General features: G+C 42.5%; 1 protein-coding gene across 2 annotated transcripts in view; it reads left to right on the plus strand.

Annotated features, from left to right (window-relative positions):
• Window positions 1-1,393: 1,393 nt before the first annotated feature.
• The window catches only part of Nebl (nebulette), a 337,044-nt gene continuing 313,044 nt past the window's right edge, over window positions 1,394-25,393 (plus strand). The window contains exons 1-2 of one of the 2 annotated variants that reach the window (XM_046423014.2): window positions 1,394-1,711; window positions 2,938-3,032. In XM_046423014.2, coding sequence (XP_046278970.1) covers window positions 1,643-1,711; window positions 2,938-3,032 — 164 coding nt within the window. In that variant the 5' untranslated portion in view covers window positions 1,394-1,642. The remainder of the gene's footprint in view (window positions 1,712-2,937; window positions 3,033-25,393) is intronic. The other variant, XM_046423011.2, reaches the window with a different exon arrangement.

Genomic DNA, 25,393 nt, shown 5'->3' on the forward strand with positions numbered 1-25,393 from the left:
AATTTTTTAAAAAAAATGACAGAAATCTTTGTCACAATAGTTGCTATGTGGCATTACTTAGACTTAATCCGTGTGCTAGCAATGGAATGTGTTTGCTTCTTTGGTGTGACCAATTTATGATAATCCTGACTCTTATGCAGTGCTTACCAAGAGCCAGGCAGGCTGAAGCTCTTGAGATTTGCTGACTCACCTAATCCTCACAATAGGCGTGGAGGCACTATTTTGTAATTCCATCGTTATCCCCATTTTGTAGATTAGAAAACTGAGGCATGGAGAGGCTAAAAATTTGCACAAGGTCACAAAATTAATAACTGACGGGTTGGGCTTTCTTGATAGTATATCTCCATTTTACTACCTCGAACAAAGCGAATCGAATAACCTGAACTCTTATTAAAGTGATAACCGTTTTGTTTGGCTTCATCCTACCCTTCAGCTTGATGCTCTGACTCTTCTGGTTTGGACCATGAGTTTGTTATTGCTTCTCTCAACGCAGATGAAGAACTTTTCGCAGCTTCTTGTGGTTCTTCATGGCACAACAAAACAGTGTATAACACAGACTTAAAATAAGAAGAATCAAGGGAGGCTTGACTCAGGCCTAAAAACCCGTCGTTCTCCAAGGGCAGGTGTAAAGAGTACAGGACTGGGAGCCAGTAAGGAAGCAGGCTCTACCCCATCCAGGGTCCAAGGGCTTCACCGAGGCAATCGAGGGCGCGTCTACTCGGAAGGGGTCAATGCGAGCCGGCGCGGATCTACCCCGGCGCCACAGCGACTCGAATCTCCGAGTTCCCGGCTGGTTTTCTAGCTCCCAGGCGCGTCGCTGCGCGTGGCCGGGGCAACCTCTGCCGGGGGTCTGGGTGCTGCTAGGGGTGCTGTTCCCCTGAGCTGCAGGAGAAGCGCTGGCGCATCCTGGCCCCGGGGTCCCTGCGTCCTCTGGGTGCCAGGGACATCAGCCTGGGAGTGGAGGTGCGCCCTGCTGGGGACAAGAGAGAGGAAGGGACCAAAGTGCGCGGCCGTGAGCCCTTCCCCTGGGTCCCGCCGCCTCCACCCCTCACCTCCCCCGCCGCCGCCGCCCACCTGGGCGCCTAGGCTGCGGCGGCTGCCGCGGGAGGCTCGCTCCCAGGCCACACTGTCGCCGCCCGCAGCTGTCTGCAAGCTCCAGGTCCCTGCCCTCCCCGCCCCCCCCGCCCCCCCCACCCCTCCTTGCCCTCCCTCCCCGGGTGCCCGACGTGCTCGTTCACTGCCACTTCGGTCGGGGCGCGCCGGTGGGTTTGGCCTGCGCGGCGGCGGCGGCGGCGGGGAGCGAGTGAGCGCGAGGGGCGGGCGCGAGTGTCTGTGAGTCACTGGTACCTGGAGTGCGAACGACGCAGAGCCAGCGGCGCGGAACCCCAGCCGGAGCCGAGCCCAGGCACCCGAGTGCCGGAAAGCGCGGTCGGCCCCAAGCGCCAGGCCCCGCCGCGCACCCACCTTAGCCCCCGCTGCGGCCCGCTCGCCCCCGGGCCAGCGCCCACCCCCCGATCCCGGCGCTCGGCGCCCTCCCGCCTGCCCGGAGGCGGCGTTGGGCTTGCTGGGGAATGTCACAGAGGCTCCTCGGAGCCCCCAGACACAGCCGCCGCAGCAGCCACCGCCCGCGGGAACCGCGACAATGAACCCCCAGTGCGCCCGCTGCGGAAAAGTCGTGTATCCCACTGAGAAAGTCAACTGCCTGGATAAGGTGAGCTAAGGGGCCCCGGGCCAGCCTGGACCTGCCGGGCGCCGGGCTGCACCTGCTTGCAGAAGTTTTGGCACCTGGGATGGAAAGAGATGAGTGGGTCGCTGTGTTTGTGTGTCTTGGCACAGAGGGAGGGAGCGCAAGCTAGACGCCCGCTGGAGTGTCAGAGACCATTCTTGACGTTTGTGATGTAGGAATTGGGAAATGCTTTTGGAGGGGTGCAGGGCTGCTGGGCATAGCTGCTGTGGAGGGCGCACGGCGGTGGCGACCCTCGGCAGCCAGGGACCAGGCTAGGCACCCGGGGTGGGGGCAGTTCTGCACGCTGCGCTCCCCCCCCCCACAGTCTGTCCCTCACTCCCCTCCCTAGAGACTCCCCACCCTTCACCCTCAGTTCACCCCCCCCCCCAGCCCCCAGCGCCTCCGGTGACCGCCACGAGGGGGAAAGGCAAATAGTAATTAATATGTCACCGGGTGACCGCTGCCGCATTGCTAAGAATAATCCCCACCGGAGACACGGCTCTGCATGGCGAATCGGACCCACGAGTCTCTAATCCACCGGGGTGGGAATTCCAGAGGAAGTGGCTTTAACCGGGTTTCTATAGTTCTGCCCTCTGCCCTTCTTGGGTATGGATGGCGTTAAACAGCCTGGGAGAGAGACCCGGAGTGATCTCGAGTGACTTGACAATTGAAACTAGCCAAGGCGTTCCCAGTGAAATCTGTGTTAGATGCTACGAATGTCTTATTTGAGCAAGCCATTATCCCAACAGTCATCCCAGTCCGACCGTGGTCCTGCAGTTTAGTGAAAGCTGGGCAGGGATGGGGTGGGGGGACAAGGCCACTTTACATAGTCTATCTCGTTTTAGAGCTCTACAAACACTGCGTTTAGGTACTTTCAACTGGAATCTTTTTTGGTTTTGAAGTCACTCCATGGGCCCTATTTCGCTACTGACTGAGCTCAGAGTTCCTTTCTGGTTGCTCACAGAAGTGCAATGTGGATAGAGCCTTGGCAGTTCTTCCATCATGAATCTAGTTGTGGTAGGATTAATTTAAAACTCGAATAGCTGCCTGCTTTATTTACTGAACTGAAGGCAAACACATTGCTACTTCCATGTATTTCATTGTAGTATTTTCAAATATAACTGAGGTGCACTTAAAAGCCTTCCTTCTGTACCCATCCTGACCAGAATTGGCATTGTACTAAAATTTTAAATATTTATTTTTTTTTTCAGTATTGGCATAAAGGATGCTTCCACTGTGAGGTCTGCAAGATGGCTCTCAACATGAACAACTACAAAGGCTATGAAAAGAAGCCCTATTGTAATGCGTAAGTATTGTCAGTGTGGCATACCAGGTGTGGCACAGTGTGAGAGCATAAAAGTCAGTGGCCCTGCCTGTTCTGAAGAATTGACTCACTGTGTCATCCAGGTGTGCTGATGGCCAATTACCTGTTTATGCCACAGACTCTGGGGCCATGTACTTTGTTGAAGGTCACTGCATTTGTGTCTTGATAATGTGTAGTGTAATTTGCCTCCATCTTCTACCAGGTTAGTTTTTGAGGTTCACAGCACTGTAGAGTTAGGGACATTTATTAGAAGCTGCAGAACTTACCTACTGAGAATGTGTGGGCTCTGACATGCATGTCAGGTAGATTTCCATTTTAATCATATGTCAATTTCCATTTTAATCATAGCATGTTGCCATCTTGCAATTTTATATCTGAACCTAGTTGCTAGGGAGAGTCTCACTTGCTTGGCCTTGGCTGAGACCACTTCAGGCTTCTGGGAGCTTAACCAGGGAACCAAAGATTTGAGACATAGGTATTTCTGGCTAGTTAGTAGTAGGTCTGCTGAAGTTGATTGGGTACTTCTGTCTGCCTGGTAGTAGGTGGAGATCAAAGAAGGTAAGCTTTCTTTAGCACACTTTCCTGTAGGCACGCTTCTACCCTATAATACCAAATACTTAGCATTAATATATGGCTTATCATGTGTTAGACCCTTCCTGTTCTGAGAAGTTTATGCATATTGATTCAATCTTTACAATGACCCTGCAAGTAAGAAGGCACTATTATGACCTCCATTTGACAGATAAAGAAACTGAGGCATTGAGAACATGAGCCTCAGGAAGGGGCTTAGATTACCATGTTGCCCAGAATTTCCAACTGTGTCTTTTGTGCCTTGAAGTACATATTTTTCACTTTTGTGAGCATCCCCCACCAAAGACTGTGTTCATCTGTGGGCTCTTGACTCTGTTGAGCCTTCCTCATTGAGCCTTCTTCCAGTTCCCCCAGGGGACTGGCCTCCCCTGGCCTACAGGTGGCAGAGGGACCTCTGGATTGGGGGCCTTTTGGCTGGAAGTTTGCCAGAGCTTCATCCTCATCTGAGTCTTTGCAGCAGCTTCACTCAGGTCTCCTGGGGATGGAGGGTCTGGTTCCATGCTTTACCCCATACTGGGAGTCTGTCCTCATTGACAGCAAAAAATAAATAAATAAATAAAATAATTTTTTTTTTTTTTTTGTACCAGGGATTGAACTCAGGGGCACTTAACCACTGAGCCGCATCCCTAGCCCTATTTTGTATTTTATTTAGAGACAGGGTCTCACTGAGTTGCTTAGGGCCTTGCTAAGTGACTGAGGCTGGCTTTGAACTCTTGATCCTCCTGCCTCAGCCTCCTGAGCGGCTGGGATTACAGGCGCACACCACCATGCCTGGCTGACAGCAAATTTTTGATAAACAAATGTAATGTGCAAGAGCAATGTGCAAACCTTTCTGTGTTTTTTTTAAGATTTTATTCTTTCTGTTTTTCTATCAGTTTAGTTAGTGCTGATAGAGAGAAACTTTTCAAGAAATCAGAAAATAGGAACTTGAACAGGATTCAGGACATCCTTGAATAAGTGAAACCCACAGATATTCCCCAAGGTCCTTGACATCTTCAGTCCTCCTAGATCATGTCTCTTATTGGGGAAATGTGAAACAAAAATGGGATTTCCGTGTCCAGGTCTCCTGCTTCCTTAAGGAGAGGTAAAAATGCCTGGTTAGAGATCAAAGGCAGGCGGCAGTGAGGAGAAGGGAAAGGGCCTGACAACCCATAAACAGGGTAATTGTTCTTTGGTTAAAGGAAAGTGAACTGTTCTTGTGACTGCTTCAGCCTGCAGCATGACTCCATCAGGCTTTATGGGCCACATTAGAATTCTTTACAGCTCACTGCCTGAAGTTTAACGCAAGTGATAACAATGCCTTTGGGTGCTCCTGGTAGGCCTGGAGAGTTTGGGAGGGAAGGGGGAAGAGGACGGGGCAATAATGGCAATGAAGATGCTAGATGGTGAGTTGAATTCAAGAAAGAAAAAGAAACGGCAAAAATAAAATGTACATGAAAAGATGTAGGTGAAGTGGAGTTATGGATTATATTGGGCCACTTGAAAACCCACTACTTTCTGCTTACTTTCAGTTCAATTAAAAAAGTACCAGATTCTGCAGTGAGTCATGGATGAGTCAGGAGAGTTTGCACTCTGACTCAACGGTGCCCCAAAGTGTTCAGATGTGGACCCCAAAACCAAAAGACTCTACTTACAAATAGGAAACACCCTACGGTATTGCTTCATAGGTCTGAGTTTTATTTGAAATACTTTACCCCTAAATCTAATGTTCAGATGTTCTAACATTTCTTATGATTCCAGAACTTTATGATTAGTGTTAAGTCAAATTTTTAGGGTGGCTTCCCAGGGTTTTTGCTTAATATTGAACCTGGTAGTCCACTTTATTGAGCAGATTAAAAAAAGGAAGACAGGAACCCATTCTCAGTGGGTGAATGGTCAGAAAGAGCTGATGTTTTATATTTGTTTGTTTTTGCTTTAAGTTCAGGTCATAGCTTGATATGCTATCTTCAAATAACAAGGCCCGGTGAGTCTGCAGTGAGGGTTCCAAGCTCAAAAGCATCTGTAATTCCTAACCCATATTTTTGTAAGAGTACGTGTTGTCATGTAATCTGGTCTGTGTGGATTACCCTCTGGGGATCTCAATGCATCTGCTCTAATTCAGGTGGTGTATGTCAATCAGCTGTTCCCTGTGGTCGCAGCCAGAAGGGCGGCCATAATTTCTCTGGGTCAATGGTGGAAAATTGATTCTCTAATGTATACTGCCCAGAGAATATGAAACACTTGCTGCCTATGTAAAGCAATATTTTATCTTTACCTAGTTTGTTTCAGTAGTCAATCCACATATATGCTTAAATGAAAGTGCTATCCCTCTGTCACTTTTTATTATGAATATTTTTGTACACATAAAAAGATTCAATGAAAAATACAGTCATCCTTTAGTATCTGAGGTGGATTGGATCCAGAACTTGCCATGTCAAAATCAGTAGATGCTGAAGTACCTTAGAAAAATGGTGAAGTATATGCATATAACCTTGCACACATCCTTTTATCTATAGCAAATCTAATATAACATGTCAAGAGTACATGTTATACTTAATACCAGGTAAATACTATGTAAATAGTTGTGTTGTTTAGGGGATAAAGACAAGGAAAGTCTATACATATTTAGTACAGAAGCAATTTTTAAAAGAGTATTTTTAATTAATCTAAGATTAGTTAAATCTGTGAATGTGAAACCTACAGAGGAGAGCCTTCACATCTGTATATCCTTCCACTGAGATTCAACTATTAGCATTTTATATTTTAACCTAATTATATGTAGAATTTTAAAAAATCGTTGGTTCACTTCAATTTCACATATCATGACATTTTTACCCCTAATAACAATAGGCACTAAAAACAAGGACATTTTCTTAAAGAATTATAGAACTGATTGTCACACCCAGAAAAATTAACCAAGATTTGATAACCTCTGTACCCTGTTCATGTCTACTTTGTCCATACTGTCTTAAGAAAGTCTTTTACAGCTCTCTCTCTCTTTTTTAATCCAGAATCCAATCAAGGTACATACTTTATGCTTTGATGTTATAAAATGGCAGCTTTTCATGGTCATTGGAGATTTGATATCAATTATTCAAATTCTGGCATTTCTCTTGGCTTACATAATCTTTGAGATCTTAGGAAAAAGGATTTTAGTAGTGTATGTGTGTGTGTGTGTGTGTGTGTGTGTGTGTGTGTGAGAGAGAGAGAGAGAGAGAGAAAATAACATGCATCATTAACCTTTAGAAGAAGTATTAAAGATATGTTTAAAAATTTGAAAGCATGAATGTAGACATTTAGAATTTTAAGAAAACATAAAGATTTCTTATTTTAATCCATACCTAAGGGCATTTCTTAATGGAATGCAATAGTGAGTATGTACTTTTTCAGTTTAGATATGTTGCTTGTTTATATTCTCATGTGTTTGGAGAAGAAACAAGTATTCTGTTTGATTTCATGCAAAGGAGAACATGTATAAAATATAATTTATGATATTTAAATTTGGATCTTTTGATAGAATGATCAAAGTAGAGTACACACTAGATGTAAGATCAGACATAATACACGTTTAGTTTCTAACACAGCAGTGCACACTGTTAAAATATTTAAAAACAAATGGTCTTTGAGTACATGCCATGTTTTCATAAACCTTTATGTTTCATAAGCAGGCAATGGATTCGTTAGCACAGTCAAGATATTTATTTTTTCATCTTAGAACTTGCAAAGCAAAGAGGACTAAGCAATATTCTTATTGCTGAGAGGTGCTGAGAAAATAACACTAGATGATTAGACAAAAAACATAGCTTGTATTTCCACGTGAATTGATATGTCAAGGTTAACTATAAACATTTTCCTATTCAACATGCCGTACAAAAAATATAAACCCCCAAGGCCATTTGTCAAAATTTTAAAATTATTGTTTGTAAAAATCAATGGCATTTGCAAAACATACATCTATTCTTCAAATTTCTGAGCGAGATTACCACTTAGAAGTAGCTACGCCAATGACTGGCCAGTGAACTTGACATTTGGTGACAGCATATTATCTTAGGTCTGGGGAGAGACCAAGTAATGAGCGATGGTTTAATATGACCTTGCCCATCTTCCCCTAAATCTTCCCTTCTGCAGAATTTTTTTTATTTTTGGCTGAACATTTGTCCTGATCTGTTCACATTTAATATATTTTGAATCCATGTCAAATGTATCTTTAATAATGGGGCTAGAAGAACAAATACCTGTGTGAAATGTGTTCTGTTATCTTTCCAAATAAGATTCCCTCTCACCAAAGAGTCTCAGATAACATGATTTTGTAAGACTTTTAAAAATGAAGCAGCAGGAGCTGTGAGGGCATCTTCTTTTTCTCTGGCTGTGCCAGCAGTCCTTCATGTGAATATTCATTGACTGTCTCCAACCTTGGAAGATGCTGAGCCTGAGCCGGCTGCCGCTCATTATGAGCCACCCAGAATGGTCAGTGCACTTCCGCCAGCCTGTCTTGTGGGTGATTATCTAGGCCAACATTCTGCTGGCTCTCACTTACCATTCTCTGTTGGTCACTCCTTGTTAGTACCTTTGCTGAGGTTATCAGAGGGCAGGGAAGAAAATGCAATAAAACATAAATCAGAGAGTTTCCCCACTATCTCATTCCCTTCTCTCAGTTTGGGCCTCCCAAATTTGGTTCTGTAACACTCCAAGGACTTGAGTTATCTTGAGGGGAATGCATGAAATTCCTGCTATTAGGTTAGCTGTAATTGCTTAAGAGTCTTTTTTTGAAGTGCAGTATGTTGTAATCCGAGCTTTGGAGCCTGACAGAGCAGGATTTGAATTCTGATTCCATCCTATCCTACTGAGAAAGTATCTGGATCCCTGAGCTTCAGTTTCTTCATTTATAAGAATTGAATGATATGTCCACATTCACACAGCTGGGTGCGGATTAATGAGACTACGTATGGAAAGGGTCCAGCCCAGTCCCTGGCACACAGCAGTCAGTAGACAATGGCGCCCCAATTTCCACAGTGGTCCTTTTAGAAAGAGGATAAAATGAAGAGGAAGTGTATCAAATTATAGGCCATTATACCTGGTGAACCATTTATACCAAAGTTTTTCACGCTGTGGATTGCCACCTATTAGAGGGCTATAACCAGAACTGAAAGAAGGAATGGGGTGGGGAAAGCATGAGAAGAAAATCTCAGAGTGCACTTGAGTAGTAAAAACAGTATTGTTTTGGGCAACATTTTTAAATGATATAGGTTTACATTTGTGACAGAAATGATAAAGGTACATCAGAGGATTATGATGTAGAAAATATTTTTATTGGAAGTGGTACATTAAAAAATTGAGAAGCACTAATTCAGTTCCATATTCTTAATGCCTCCATGTATCGGGATGCACTGAAAATTGTCTGTAAAATGATGCTGTATAATATACTCATGGATTCAAGCTGCCATTGCTTTTACATGTTTCTGTCTGTGCCAGCCACATCCCATCGAGCCCAACACAGCCATCCCTCAGGTCTCAGCCTGGCAGGCAGAGTCTGTACTGCACTGTGTGGGAACCATGTGTTTCCTAAGATGTATCCCCATCCGAGGGGCCTGTCTTGTTCATCCGCATGTCCCTAGAACCTGACACTTAGGTGTTCAATTCTTATTAGCCATGACTGTGCAGATTAAGTTAGCTTTGCAGAGTGCAGTTTCTGCACTGAACCCCGGTTCAGGATGAGGCCCAGGCAAGTTTCTTCTAAGAAGGCAGACAGAAGTTGAGCAATCTACAGGAACCCGGTTGAAGTTAGGCTTTGAGGAGCCTTGTATGGTGATCTGGTAACCAGTTTCCACTAAGTTCAAACACCAAGGGATAAAATATCTCTGTTGATGTGTCAGGCTCATGAATTCCAATCCATAATGAACATGATGGAATTTACTTTTATTGCTTAGGGGCTCAGTTTCAAAATATGACATTTAAAAGTATTCCTTTTTGATGCTTGTTTTTTTTCTTCTGGGTTTAACTGTATTCTATAGAATGGGAAAATAATTTTTTTTCTAACAGGAACTTTATACAGAATAGGGGAAATTTTATAAGCTTTAGCATATCAAACGATGCCTATAAGATATCTAAAGTGTCTATTCACTACCTTGCTTATTATAAATTGAAAGTTGTCTCTCTTTTTTCCCTTATAAATAGGAGAAAATGTTACATTGTTAAAAGTAACAGTTGCTACGAAAGGTTATTGGGGCATATCAGAGTTCTAGTTAATATCCATTATAATGTGCTTTACCTGACTAGCTAAGTTTGCCAGGCCTGGCCTTGAACTAGTAATCCTCCTGCCTTAGCCTCCTGAGTAGGGTATTGCAATTTTATCTGACCTTTAAGTTGTATACCTCCCAGAAAAAAAGAGACCTTTGCTTCCTTGTACTATGAAAGAAGTCAGTATTGTTTTTCTTTTTTCTTTTTTTCATTATAACTTGTTGGTTGAAAAGTAGAGGACATATCTGGAGCCACAAAAAAAGTTCTAGTATACATGAAAAATGCTCTTATTTTTCAGTTACTTTATTGAAACATTGACAATATCTAATGCATTTTAGTATTTTTTGAAATCATATTAGAGAACCATATTGACAAATCATTCCCTGAGTTCTGTCCCATCTGAGAATATTTCCAAAAGCTTCCCTAGATGCATAGCTTCTGCATCTTATGATGATGTATTTATTATGGAGTGATGTCAGATTAGAAAAGAGTTCAAGATGAAGCACAGCAAATATCTCCTGAATCATGGTGAAATGCAAGGTTAATGCAAGATATAGATGTGTGTGCTTAAAGGTGTATTGATTATGTGTCAAGGGGTGGTGTAAGAGTACATTTCAGTACGTCTTCTTTAAACGTTTTCAGATGAGTGCTTTACAAAGTGGTTCCTGGGAATGTCAGGGAGTAAGAGAAATACAGACATAGTCACGCGTGGCACACTGTCTTCCAAACCCTCAAGCCCCCTCAGAGTCTCTAGAGGAAAGAGATGTTGAATTTCTTTCCCTTTCTGTTTCTGCTTTGTAGTTAGCATTGCCAGACAGAACTAGGCTTTTAACAGTAGAGGTAGGATCTAGAATAATTTTTATGAGCTAGTATCTAGCACATTTCGGAGACTGAGTAAACAGATTATTATTGATTCTTCTGTGTTCAGGTTTGCTGTTGGAATTCAGCAAAATCCTGCTAATCAATCAAATGGTTCTGCAGGGCTCTCTACTTAAACTCAGGGGCACAGGTCTAACCATGAAAGCAGGACCAGGTTTGAATGGCCATGATTGTTCATTGCAGAACTGGAAACCCAGTATTAATTTTATTTATAGTTAGCTTTGCATTTTCTTAGTGGAGTCTTAGAGGAAGTGGCTTTGCATTTAGCTGTGTTTACCTTTCTACACTCTCTTTTGATTGATTCCCATAGAATTCTTGAAGGAATGAGAAGACAACTAGTTCTATGTGTACACTCCTGAATGGCACCAATCAATGATTAGACTGGTGGTCTGTTACCCCTCTGCTTCAGCTCAGCAGTCTAAAAATCCATTTAGACAAAAATACTTGATTAGCTCCCCTGATGCTCATTATCCATCAAAGGCAGGTGCAAACCAAACACAGGGAGCTTGGAGGAGTAGGAAGACTGCTCAGCCACGGGTCTTCAGATCTGGAGTGTAGAAGGGAGCTAAATGGTTGCTTGCTAGTGTTGAACATAGTCTTTAACATGACTTCATTATCCATTAATCGATCAAGTTTATAAATTCCACCAAATTCAGGCTGTGCACAAGAGCAATATCACTGAATAAATGTGCATATCAGTATAGAAGGGCATACCCTATACACAGGTGTTTTTTTTTTTTTTTTTTGAACTGGGGATTGAACTCAGGGCACTTGACCACTGAGTCACATCCCCAGCCCTATTTTGTATTTTATTTAGAGACAGGGTCTCACTGAGTTGCTTAGCACCTCCCTTTTGCTGAGGCTGGCTTTGAACTCGTGATCTTCCTGCCTCCTGCCTCTGCCTCCTGAGCCGCTGGGATTACAGACTTGTGCCACTGCTTTTGATGTGTGTTTTTGATGATCCGTTCATTTGGATCACCTGCCTTGATCTCTCATGGCAGCTCTCCCCACGGTGTCCCCAGGCTCCTGAGCCTTCCGCATCTCTGTCATCTTCCATGCTTCCCTCTGCCTTGTCCCTGTCCCCACCTACTCATTCCTCTGCTCTCACCTTGCTGCAGGCTCTTACCATGTTTGGCCAATAACCTTCCCATTGACCCCCTAACTGGTGTCTCTGTTCCAGTCTTTCTCCTTTCGAGTGTTTCTCTGGCCACCATGGTTATCTTTCAAAACATGATGCAGGCCACATTACTCATTGTGCAAACTCCTTTGATGGCAACAGAAAAAACCAAGACATATTGGGTTTTGACATCAGGAGCTTTCAGAACCTCCCTTCTTCTACCACTTTTCAGTTACCCTCTCCCCTCCAGCTCTGAAGCCTTCATCAAGTTTACCTGAAGTCTCAGTATCTCCTTACCTGTAAAAAGGGCATGACAAGACTCCATCTCATGGGCTTAAGGATTCATCTACTATTCAACTCAAATAGTAATCTTTGAGTTTCAGGCATATAGTAAGGAGTTAATAAAAGGCGAAATTTGCATCATTATTAACTGAGCGCAGTGATTTGAACCTTTATTCCTGCTGATATTATGCCTTCTTGCCTAAGTGTTTCTTTGATCTTTAAGACTCTGACTGCCTTTGTGAAGGTATTCTGAATCTTTCCTCAACTACTGAACTCTTCATGCATTCATGGTAGTTTTGTAATTGAGTATCCTTCAATGATACCACTTATTAAAAAGCCTGTCTGATTCTGTAGTTGTGCTCATCTACCCATTTGAGGCGATTTCCTGCTGAGATTGGACCATGTAAATTCTCAGCCTGGGGTTGGAGGCGAGTTGGGGGTGGAGTAAGCTGTAGGAGATTGGCTTCCTAAAGGGACTATTTCTGGCGAGCCTTTAGGTGCTCAGAGTGCCTGTCGAAACCACCTGGAGTTAGCACGAGCCCCACAAGTCCTGGGTGTGGTCCCCAATGAGACGGCCCTCACTTCAGATGCCACCCACAAGTTCAGGAGCTCTCAGGTTGCCCATTCCTGACCAACTGGCTACCAGTGGTTCATACAACCATCTCTGATGTGATAATTGGCTTGGTTGATTCACAGAGCCCAGGAAACAACTGCACTTAAGATTGTTTTATCATAAAAGACACAAATCAAACGAAGAGACATACAGGACAAAGTATGGGAGAGTCCTGGGCATGGAACTTCCCTCTTTGCTGTGTGGGATCAGGATTGGTTACCTGCCTGGCACATTGATGTAGCCATCATCCAGAAATCTCTGTCAAGCTTTGGTGCCCAGAGTGTTTATTGGGGGTTCATTCCATAAGCATGATTGATTAATTCATTGGCAACGTTAGCAATGAGGGAAGCTCCATGCCCAGGACTTTCTCATACTTTGCCCTGTGTGTCTCTTCATTTGATTTATAGTTTTATGATAAAACAATTGTAAGTGCAGCAGTTTCCTGGGCTCTGTTTAATCTCCAACCCCCTCCTCCCCTCCCTGGAAGTTATCATCTGATATTACCTTATCCAAAGCCCCAACCTGATCACATGGTTGGTCTTGGTGGAGAGACCAGCCCTCACTCAGAGCCATCTCGAAGACACATATTTGGTTCAAGCGGTTCTTGAATAATAGAAAAACATCCATTACTTGGGAAATTCCAAGTATTTAGAGTATCCCTCCCAGGAACTTGGGACCTAGGCCAACTTCTTCATTATACAACAGTTGTGCTCCACCCTGCCTCCCTCAAATGTACTGTTTGTTCACATTATGAACCTTCCTATTCCATTACAGCAAGAGTGACGATGTGAAGGCCACCATCTTTATTTAGTCAGTAGATGTTGGGTAAGATAAATGAACAGTTTGGTGCCTGCAAACAGGAGGTGGGTGGGAGGACCTAGCCACGGAAAGAACCTTAGAATAACTCTCTAGATTTGGTTTTTATAAACAAGCAAGTCTTTCATACAAGGCAAATTGTATTCTCCAGGGCAGGCATGGTTCTGATTGCCTTCGTATATTCCAATACTTGGTGTATGGGATGTTCCAAAAGCATCCCCTCGAGAGGGCAGATTTCGTACCTGGCTTTGTCAGGGGTATGATGAACCCTATTGGTTATCTGAGTAACAGAGCTCAGCCTTGTTCCAGGCATCCCTGGCCAATGAGAAGTTCCTTTCTTTCCATAAAGTTCTGTGTGATAGTCCCAGTTGGAGCTGGCCATGCTTAGGCTAATAATGCACATGACCAGTAGCAGGCACTTCTGCTTAAGGGAAATACTGGAACTTATAGCTAGATTTACAGGTCATTCACAGGCACCTGACAAAAAGGATGATAAGGGTAACGTCTATAAAGGTAGTTTATAAAAATTGCTTCCTTACACTCAGTTCCATGGTTTAGGCAAAGGGTCCTAAACACATTCACTTGCATATCACACATGTATATTTTTTTTCCCCTGAGAATAGGTTTCAATTACTTCATGAAACTTGATTTCATCAGGGATTAATGGATAATCGCTGATGAATGAAAGGTTTTTTATAGTCTTTTGTAGAAGAACTTAATTTTCTCTAATGTTCTGTCTTTCCATTTTCCCATTTCCAACACTTTATAAACAACTTATTGGGATCAGTGCTTCCCCCATCCCCGACCCCTCTTTATTCTGTTTTTCTCTCTCTGTTTAAAATATTTTCTGTTGCCAGTGACGTAGTTCTCCAATTTTCTTAACCTTACGTGAAATTCTATTTAAAAATTTCTAGATGCTTCAGGAACATAATAATTAAGGGTTATTCCTGTCAGGAATAGAAACACCATATTAGCACAGTTCTTCCTCCGAGACTGCTAAAGAAGGAAAATCCTGTTTAGAGGGTTTGCCTCTATGGTCTTTTTTTAAAATAGTAGTTATGTAATGTGAGGTTTAATTGGCCAGGAGTCGGGAAGCTGGTTTATTTGTGTGTCTCTTGTGAACTAAGCACCTGAAGTCTGGCCAGCGCAGGTACCTGGAGTTTCATGGGGGTCACTTTGCAGGAAGTGTCTTGTGCGATGGCTGTTGGGCAGATGTTGAAAGAAGAGCAAATTGTCATTTCTTTTATACAGTGATAGGTATATAACAGATGCTGAATAAATAGATGTTGATTGACTTTTAAAAGATTATTGATTTCAAATGGGATACAGCAGGTCTCAGAAGCCTGACTGATTTCTTTCTCTGCAGTATCCTGATGGCCCAGGAGAACTGGCCACCCAGGATTTAAAAATTAATTCCATAGCAGGAGGAAACAGGTGGTTACATAAAAGGGTGCCTGAATGGAGGAGGGATCAAGTAATTCTCAGAAGAGACCAACAGGGGAATATCTGTGAATTCCCATCGGTACCAACACACAGACACTAAAGAAAGCACATTAGATCCAGAAGCATCACCAGCCTGGGATGGGGATGGGCCAATATTAAATTGGGGCCACAGAGAGGTTTGCTGGGCTAAAAGGAACATGTCTGGGAGGTGAATCACCTACAGGAAGAAAGGAACTCCCAGGTAAAAAAATGTCAGGGAGCATTTGAATGAGATTGGAATGAAACGAAGGGGAAATAGAAGTGATTTCATGGCGAGGTGACTGTAACTTTTTTTCAGACTGGACATGTAATGGAGGCTCTTTGACATCTTGACACTTTGGCTTGGTGGGGTATCTGCTGAAAGTGTCAGAGAGAATATTAGTTGATTTCTTGCTTGCTTTGCTGGTGTTTCTCTGCTTTCAAGCTGCTTTGGACTTAATTTGGAGAACAAGTCAGAATTGGGTAGTGGGGTTGAAGTTGTGAGGACCTTGGGACACGTGGTTTCAGTTAGGTTGTATAAATGAAAGGAGGAATTGCTGGTCACACCACATCCAGACTTTAGGAAACATAGCCACAGTGTAGGAGAAGAAGGAAAGGCCATGTTTGTTCAAGAAACCCTAAATTCTGAGAACTCTGGATAGGAGCCATATACTTTTACTCCCACAGTATATTTCTTAGCTGACAGTTGGCCTTTAATAAAGATTTCCTGAGAACACAAAAGGAGCCGTGCTAGCTTTTCCTTACTATAACAAAATGCCTGCAATAAGTCAGCTTATATAGAGAAAAGATTTATTTTGGATCACCGTTTTAGAGGTTTTAGTCCATGCTTGTGTGGACCTGTCTGGTCTGTAGTGAAGTAGCACATCATGGCAGGGAGTATACAGAGTTGTAAAAACATTTAAATCATGGCCAGGACAAAAGAGAAAAAGAGGAAGAGCCCATGCCCCCAATGATCCAAGACCTCCTGCTAAGCCCCACCTTTCATTAGTGCCAAACTGGGGATAAAGTCTTTAACCTACAGACCATTGGGGGACATTTTAGATCCAAGTTATAGCAGAAAGAATAAAAAGAAAGGTGGCTTTGGAGAGAGAGAAGACTTTGAAAAATGAACTTCTGATAGAAAGAGTAGCAATTATTTTAGAGACAGAAAAAAGGGAAGAATACACCTTAAAAAAACAACAACAACAAAAAAAACCAACAACATTAAGGAATCCCTGGAGCTCTCTGAGCTCAGATTTGTACAACACACAGTTTAAAAGATGGATAGCAGAGTTCAGAAAAGGGCACAGACAGTAAGAAGAGGATCAGGGAAGCCCAAAGCCAAGGTGAGCTTGTGGAAAAGTCTAAAAACAAAGGAGTTTTCAAAGCCCTTCTGTTCTGAGAAACAGAGGTGAATCATGACTTGGGTAAGACATTGTGATAACAAAACTATGACAAAGAAAGAGAGTTATTTGAACCCTATTTAAGTTTCATCCTTTCAACAAAAAGAATAGAATTGCAACTAGGAACGGTCCACAGATATTAAGAGGGGCACTTAACCACTGAGCCACATCTCCAGCCCTTTTAACCAATTTATTGATTGAAAAATTTTTTTTAGTTATACATGACAGTAGAATGTATTTTGACATATTATACATATGTGGGGCACAACTCCCTGTTCTGGTTGTATGTGATGTAGAATTACATTGGTTATGTAATCATATATGCACAGAGGATATTAGTGTCTGATTCATTCTATCTTTCCTATTCCCATCCCCCCTCCCTTCCCTCCATTCCCCTTTATCTATCCAAAGTACTACCATTCTTCCCTACCCCACCCCCTTATTGTGTATTAGCATCTGCATATCAGAGAAAACATTCAGCCTTTGTTTTCTTTTGGGATAGGCTTATTTCACTTAACATGATATTCTCCAGTTCCATCCATTTACCAGCAAATGCCATAATTTCATTCTTCTTTCTGGCTGATTAATATTCCATTGTGTGTATGTACCACAGTTTCTTTATCCATTCATCTGGTGAAGGACATCTAGGTTGGTTTCATAGCTTAGCTATTGTGAATTGGACTGCTATGAACATTGATGTGAATGCATCCCTATAGTATGATGATTTTAAATCCTTTGGGTGAAGAGTGGGATACTTGGATCAAATAGTGGTATCATTTCAAGTTTTCTGAGAAGTCTCTATACTGCTGTTCAGAGTAATTGCACCAATATACAGTCCCACCAGCAGTGTATGAGTGTCCCTTTTCTCCCACATCCGTGTCAACATTTATTGTTAATTACTTGTATTCTTGATAATTGCTATCCTGACTTCCCAAGCCCTTTTTTCTTTTTTTGGGGGGGAAGAGAGGAGGTACCAGGGGTTGAACTCAGGGACACTCAACCACTGATCCACATCCCCAGGCCTATTTCATATTCTATTTAGAGACAAGGTCTCACTGAATTGCTTAGTGCCTCACTGAAGCTGAGGCTAGCTTTGAACTTGTGATCCTCCCATCTCAGCCTCCTGTGCTGTGGAGATTATAGGCATGTGTCACCGTGCCCGGCTCTCCCCAGTCCTTTTTAATATTTTATTTAGAGACAAGTTCTTGCTGAGTTGCTTAGGGCATTGCTAGGTTGCTGAGGCTGGCTTTGAACTCGAGATCCTCCTGCCTCAGCCTCCTGAGTCGCTGGGATTACAGGTGTGTGCTACTGCACCTGGCAAGTTACTGGGTTTGATCTCCAGTACTGGGAAAAAAAAGTGCAAGTTAGGATAGACAATAGTAAAAAATCATCAAGTCATTCTTCATTTGGAATAAAAGAAGGTTGAATCTCTAGATTCAGATGAGAGCATCTTGGTGACCTGAGAGCAGACTGCAGATGTGGTCCTGGGACTAAAACCATGGTACCACAGCTCTTAATAACATGAGATGTGTGAGGGAATGAGGGGAATGGGCTTTGGGGCACATGGGTTTAGTTACTTCCACTTTGCTATGCCTTAGTTCCCCTGCCTGTAAAACGATGGTGTTGTGTCTGCAAAACAAAGATGCTGAGTCTCACAGGATGGTTAAAAATAGCCTTGCCTACCTCTTCTGGTGCCCTTAAGAAATACATAAGATAATCTGCGTGAATAGTTGGCACAGAGTAGACACCATGCAAGCATTAGCTCTAATTATCATTGCTTATTCTTTTTGAGAAATTGTCCGCAAAAGAGAGCTTCGGGGATGGAAAAATTTTCCATTTAACTTTTTAGAAAGGGGATGAGACAGATTGTAGAAATTACAGCCTAATAAATGTGACATTAATTCCTGGCAACCTTCTCATATGGGTGAGCGCAGAGATGGTTTGGAAAGACTTCAAAATAAAAAGTCCTGATGGGCTCTGGAGTAGTTTGCTAGGCTCGCCATGACCAAGCACCATGAACTGCATGGCTTAAATGACAGCAATTTCGTGTCTCCGGGTTCTGGAGACTGGAAGTCTGGAATCAGGGTGTTTGAAGGGTCGTTTTTCTGGTAGGGCGGTGAGGGCAGCTGTCCAAGCCTCTCTCCTTGTGTCTTCATATCCTCTTTTCGTTTGTGTGCTTCTGGGTCCTAATCACCTTCTTTTATAAGGACACCAGTCCTGTGGAGGTAAGGCCAACCCTAATGACTTCATTTTAACCTGATTACCTCGGTGAAGACCTTATCTCCAAATAAGGTCATCCTGAGGTACATGAGTTAGGATCTAACAATATCTTTTTTTTTTTAAATTTTTTAATTTTTTAAAATTTTTTATTGTTGGTTGTTCAAAACATTACATAGTTCTTGATATATCATATTTCACACTTTGATTCAAGTGGGTTATGAACTCCCATTTTTACCCCATATACAAATTGCAGAATCACATCAGTTACACATCCATTGATTTACATATTGCCATACTAGTGTCTGTTGTATTCTGCTGCCTTTCCTATCCTCTACTATCCCCCCTCCCCTCCCCTCTAACAATATCTTTTTGAGGGGGCATCATCAATTCAACCTCTAATGGGTTCACTACAAAAAAAGCCAAGCAGAGAAGAACTAGCCTTATTTTTCATGGTACCAAGAAAGGAAATATATTCTCAGTGAACTTAGAATTTTGAAAAGCACATTTAATGTATATCAATTGTACCTCAATAAAGCTTAAAAAAAGGTTAGAGTTTTAAAAAGTGAAGAAGAAATAGAGACTTTCTCTGAATGACACGTTGGCCACCGTATCTTTCTTCATTTGACATATATTTTCAAGACTCACTATTCTTTTTCAGGTGTTAAAAACTCCTACCTAGGGTCTTGGCTTTGTGACAATACTACTACTACCACTACTAATATTCTTGCTTTGTAATATTATGATTATTTTTTGCTTCATAACATTTTATGTAAAAGCTTGTGAAACAATTAGGAGATTGTCTTCTGATGGATTGTTCTTTACTTGTTGGAGAAAGGTGTTAAAATATTTATAGGGAAATGAATTTCAGTTTCAAATGGAAAAGGCAAGAAGAAATATGGTTTAAAATTTCATGGAAAATGACAGTTCTCATCACTTTACTCCCCAAAAGGGGGAAAAGGAATCTCCTGACGGTGACCTTGGCTGTAGTTCAATGTAAATATTCTAGTGTGGAGATTTATAATCCTCATATGCCTGGAAGTTAGGATTTATATTCCAGTTTCAAATTTTAATAATTGATTTTGTCATGAAACTTTCTCTGCCAACTTCCCTTTCTTGAAACATATTATTTTATTGATAAAATTGCATTTTATCTATGTCTCGAGTTAGTTGGATAGATTCTGGTAACTGGCACTTTTGACCTAGCATAAGTAGTGGGCTCCTCAAGGCAATGCCTTCGTGAAGCTGTGTAGGTGCATCTTGCCACAAGCCCTGGGCTGGCCCTGCTTGGTTTGCATTGGCTGTGCCCTCTATCAGCCTGTTCTCCCAGGTGGACTTTGTGAGATATGGAGTTAGTGTGTTTTGAAGAGCAGCAGCCCTCCTCCACACTTGTCCCTGTCCCCTACCCACTTCGAAAACAAATCCCAAACACTCCTCCTCTCCCCTGCCATGATCAGATCTTAGCTTTTGTTGCCTCCCCAATACACCAATTAATTCTGTCTTGAATTAATTGTTTTTGCTAACTCATTGCATATTTGCGTAAAAGTATACTTGTACATTTTTTGCATTGTGCTTATAACCACGTGGGAAAGATGCCCAATGGAAAAATCTCTCCATGTCTTTAAAGAAGCTTCTTTGCCCAAATGACCCAAGAGTAATTCCTCCTCTCCCAGAATAAATGAATGCCTCTAGACTTTTCCTTTCATAGAGTTTCTACTGGTCCTTTCTATTTTTACCACTCAAGTGTCCAGAAATCCAATACATAGGGTATGATGGATATTTTTAACTTTTCTAAAAACCTTTGTTCTAAACTATGGGTCTGGGCCCCACTTGAGACTAGAGGGCGGTTACCCATGTGGTAGTTGAGAGGAGGCAAAGGCAGGTGGGCTGGGGCCAAACCCTCCTCTGGGGCCTCCATCCCAATCATGTGGTAGGTTGGTCCCCGAGAGGCACTGATTATAAGGAGGAAAAGGTAAAATGAATGTTTATAGAGAACTGGCCCAGCCCTTCCTCAGCGTCAGGAGCCTCCGGGACCAGCCGGGACTCCTTTTCCAAGACATCCCCTCCTTAGTTGGTTTTCCTTCTAGAACTGGGCAGTGCGCTACCTATTTCAGTATTCTAATCTTTGCAAATGTCACAGTTGGCACAGTTGTTGGAGCCTTAGCTACAAAGTGATTATCTGAGATATGAGTGTGAATTTTAAAGTTGAAGTGTTAAATTTTTTATAGGCACAGTACTCAATATTTCAAAAGTACTTCTGTATATTTTCCAAGCGGGAATGTGTTTCCAAATTATTTTAGATTTTTTGTATAAGATTTAGATTCTGAATAAGAGTTTGAGAAGAAAAAAAATTTTTTTTTCCTGCCTGTTAGGTTTAAATGTCAGCTCCTTAAAAAAAAAAAAATTACTCATGAAGAACATATCAAAGCGACTCTTGGCTGTGAAGATTTGTTTTATGATGTTGTTACTTAAGGAAAATGCGTGTATGCCGTCTCCCTAACATTTTGAATAGCGCAGAGAGTTTGTGCTGCTGTTTTCTGAGAGTTGTGCTTTTCTCATACCCTGTTTCATATGGTGGGCTTCTAAACATGCAGGTGTTGCTGGAGCCTGCCAGTGTGCAAGACAAGGTTAATAGTACAGCTTGTGATGTTGCTGCTGGCTTTCTCAACTTGACTTTAATGTTTGCTTTAAAGAGTAGCTATTCCCTGTCTGGTATGAACAATATGAAAAGTTCTCTGCCGAACTGGAGAATTGTTATCTTTTCGATTAAGTTGATTTTTAGCAAACAGAAACACTGAAGAAGGGGAAGTATGTTCCTGAAAAATGCACATCATGTCTGTGTTCATTCTGAACCTTTTCAGTTTTGCTTATTCTGTTTCAATGATGGGACTTTAAGTTTTGTACCATTGAATAAGCACAACACAGTCCTGTATCTTTTGTTTCAAGAAGTTAATTTATAATACAATAGCCTTTGCAAACTTGCTGTATAGTATAGTTGATATAAACTCAAGCTTCGAAGCCAGACTTATTTACACTTGAGATTTGGAAAGAAACATAGTGTCATAGTGTGGATCTTCAATGTCCCTGCAGAGGGACTGTAGGTTAAAGGTTTTGTCCTCAGTTTGGCTCTATTGAGAGGCTTTGGAAACTTTAAGAGGTGAGCCCCCAGTAGGGAGATTTTTAAATCATTGGGGGTGTGCCCCTAACAGGGGCTGTGGGTCCCTGATCCCTTCTTCCTTTTCTCTTTTGTTTCCTGACCATGAGGTAAGGGTTTTTACTCTGCTTATGCTTCCACTGTGATGTATTGACTCACCATAGATTCAAAGCAATGAGGCCAACTGACTATGGACTGAACCCTCCAAAAGCCTGAGCCAAAATCAGCCCTTTCTCTTTATAAGTTGACTTAGCTCAAGTATTTGTGATAGTGACAGAAAGCTAACACAGAATTATTTCTTCTTCAACCTCAGTTTCCTTATCTGTGAAAGAGGGTAATAGCAACAATTGCCTAGAGTTGCTGAGAGGTTTGCTGGAGATGTACATATACAGTGACTGATTCATCAGCCATTTCCATTATCATTGCACATTGATGACCTGGTTGACTCCTGGGGTGTGGTAGACAATTTGAGACAGTTCAGGGACTCTAGGCCAGAGGAAATCCACCAAGTCTGGAAAGGGAGGTTTCGACCCAGACTGGTCCTAAGTACATAAAGTGATGGTGTCTTTTTGTAGAGTTTTTCTCTTATCCATGTTGCTATAAACAGAGAAGTTGATAGTTCCCCCCCCCCCAAAGTCTCTTTTCACTTTAGAAGAATAAATAGGAAAAAATTTATGGTCATTGGACTCCTTGATCAGAGCTTGATGCATTCATTGATCTTTCTTCTTTATCTTTAAAGAAAGTTAAGTTACTGTTCTGAGGTTCTTGAATTAAGCATGGAGTTTGCACCTGGAACCAAGTGCAGTCCACTGTTAGCTGATATTTAATTGGGAAGGCTAGTTAAAAGTTTGGATGAAATTATACCTTCTTGCTTCTTATTGGTTTTTGTTGCTCTGGATTTATGTTGGATGTTTGTCAGTAGTGGATATCTTTGTCCTTGTGGCCTGTGATGTGAAGAATGCCCAGGGACATTGTCTGACATTGGGAATTGGAGGTGAATAAATGCTCATTGGGTGCCAGTGAAATTTTGCAACTAATGCATTTTAAGTACTATACCTGAGTCACTGTCCTTGAAGTCCAAACTATGCAATTAGTTTATGATCTTGGGGATAAAGGAGAGCCAGACAGCTGAGCCTGAAAGAAAATCCATTGTGATTGTCCTGTGTTGAAATCTCAAATTCTTTGGAAACTGACTGGGGTGGAGATAAAATCAGGCTTGACTCTGCCTACATGCCTGTCAAGTCCAGTAAGGCTTGCCTCCTCTGTACTAGTTCTTTTTTTTTGGAGTACTGGGGATTCAACTCAGGAGCACTTGACCACTGAGCCACATCCCCAGCCCTATTTTTTGTATTTTATTTAGAGACAGGGTCTACACTGAGTTGTTTAGCACCTCGCTTTTTGCTGAGGCTAGCTTTGAAGTCACGATCCTCCTGTCTCAACCTCCTGAGCCTCTGGGATTACAGGCCTGCATCATCATACCTGGCTGTCTTAATTCTTCATGGTGGGAATTTAGTTACTCCTACATTTTTTCAGTCAGTGGCAGAATTCATTTATTTATTTACTTAATATTGCTCCAGCATCTAGTGTGAAGCAGGTGCTGTCCTAAGCCCTGGGAATACAGTGGTGAACAAGGCAGATGAAAAACCCTGCTGTTATGGAGCTTCTATTTAGTGGGATGAAGTAGGCAAAAATCAATCAATCAATCAATCAATCAATCAATAAGCAATATTTGAGAAAGTGATATGTTCTACAGAGAAAACAAGCTGGAAATGGAGATAGTGGACTGGACAGGTGGCTTACATTTAGAATGAGTTGGCCAGAAACACCTGGTCCTGCGCTGGGGATATAGCTTAGTTGGTAGTGCGCTTGCCTGGGATATGTAGGTCCCTGGGTTTGATCCCCAGCACTATTAAAAAAGAAAAAAAAAAAAAAAAAAGAAAGAAAGAAACACCTAGACCCTATATTGGAGCAAATCTTGGTACATGTGTTGGTCAGTTTCATGTCACTGTGACCAAAATACTTGGCCAGAACAACTCAGAGAAAAAAAGGCTTATTTTGGCTCAGTTTCAGAGGTTCGGTCAGCGGTGGGCCAACTCCACTGCTGTGGGCCTGAGGTGAGGTGGAACATTCTGGTGGAAGGGTGAGGGGGAGGGAAGCATCCCTCTTACCTCATGGTAGCTAGGAAGCAGAGTGAGGGATGGAGGCGAGGAGAAGTGAGCCAAGGGGGAAGATATAACCCCCGAGGGCATGACCCCATTGACCTACCTCCTTCAACCACGCCCCACCTGCCTACAGTTACCACACAATAATCCATTCAAGTGATTAATGGATTAGTCCACTTCTCAGGATCCAGCTCTCGTAATCTAATCATTTCATCTGTTGCTACATTGACACAGCTTTGGAGGGATACCACATCCAAACTGAAATAGTGGAGATACAGGAAGGGAAGAGCAGGGGTGTGTTTGGAATTTGCAGGAAAGACCAGGCAGTCGGGGAGCCTGTGTAGATTGCAGGGAGAGGTGGGTGGAGGGTGAGCTGGGAGGGCAGCTAGCTAATGGGGAGGCGGGAAAGGAGCATGGATGGTGGGGCCTGGGAAAGGCCTGCAGAGCATCATGGGGCTGTGGAGTTGGAGTCGTTCCTGGTGAGGGGGAAGCTGCTGAGGTGTTAGCAGAAGAGTGACATGGTGTGTGACTTAGGGTTTTTAACAGGATCACTCTGGCTGCTGTGAAAAGAAGTGGGAACCTCCGAAAAAGGGCATTTTGTGTGTATGCTAATGGGATAGTCATGCCTGGTGTCATGACATCACCTTTGGTATAAGCAAGAGTGTGTTTTGCCATAAAAATGAACCCAGAGTTATCATGAGGCTGTGGACCTAGAGTGAGTTTTGTCCTCTGGAAATTGCTAGAACATGAGGGGCTGAGGAAAAGGACCACACAGGTGGTTTTCATCATGGTTTGTAACAAAGTCCCTACTGTTGGCTACTGCACGGTGAATTGCATGATGTATGTTGCTTTATGTGCAAAAATTTATCTTTTATTTCCTGAATGTTGGCCTAGATTGCTTTGGAGGAAGTCGGAAGTCTTCTAAGATGACTGGGTCTTGCTTATTTTCCTTCTTTCCCCTCATTCCATCGTCCATTTCCCTGCCCTTCAGTGATGACCTGGAGTTGGGGCTGCCCTAACAGACCATAATATTTCTGAGTGGTGGTCATTAATTTTCCTTGGCTTGGCTGAGGAAAGGTTCCTGTCACTTCTTTTGAAGGTAGAGTACCACCTTGGTGGGAATGAATTTTGACAATGAAACCTTGTTCTGTAGCCAGTACAGAGAGGTTGGCACAGTTCCACTTCCTGTTAATTTTTTTTGCGCAAGCTGGGCACCTAGGAAAACACGTGAAGAACGTTTTTATTCTGTGAGATACTAATAAACGCCATAAGCTAGTTGACCAATTTGTTGGCTTTGAGTATAACTTTTCCACATAAGATGTACAAAGAATGGGTCCTACAGAGGTTCAGTAGGAGCACATAAGGACTCTGTCTTTCAAACTTTTGAAACACGAACATTGATGCATGTGGATAACTGTTCTGAAATTTTCAC

This window comes from Marmota monax, unplaced genomic scaffold (genome assembly GCF_021218885.2).
Source record: "Marmota monax isolate L192 unplaced genomic scaffold, Marmota_monax_Labrador192_F-V1.1 WCK01_AAM20220418_F8-fsc00098, whole genome shotgun sequence".
Lineage (NCBI taxonomy): Eukaryota > Metazoa > Chordata > Mammalia > Rodentia > Sciuridae > Marmota > Marmota monax.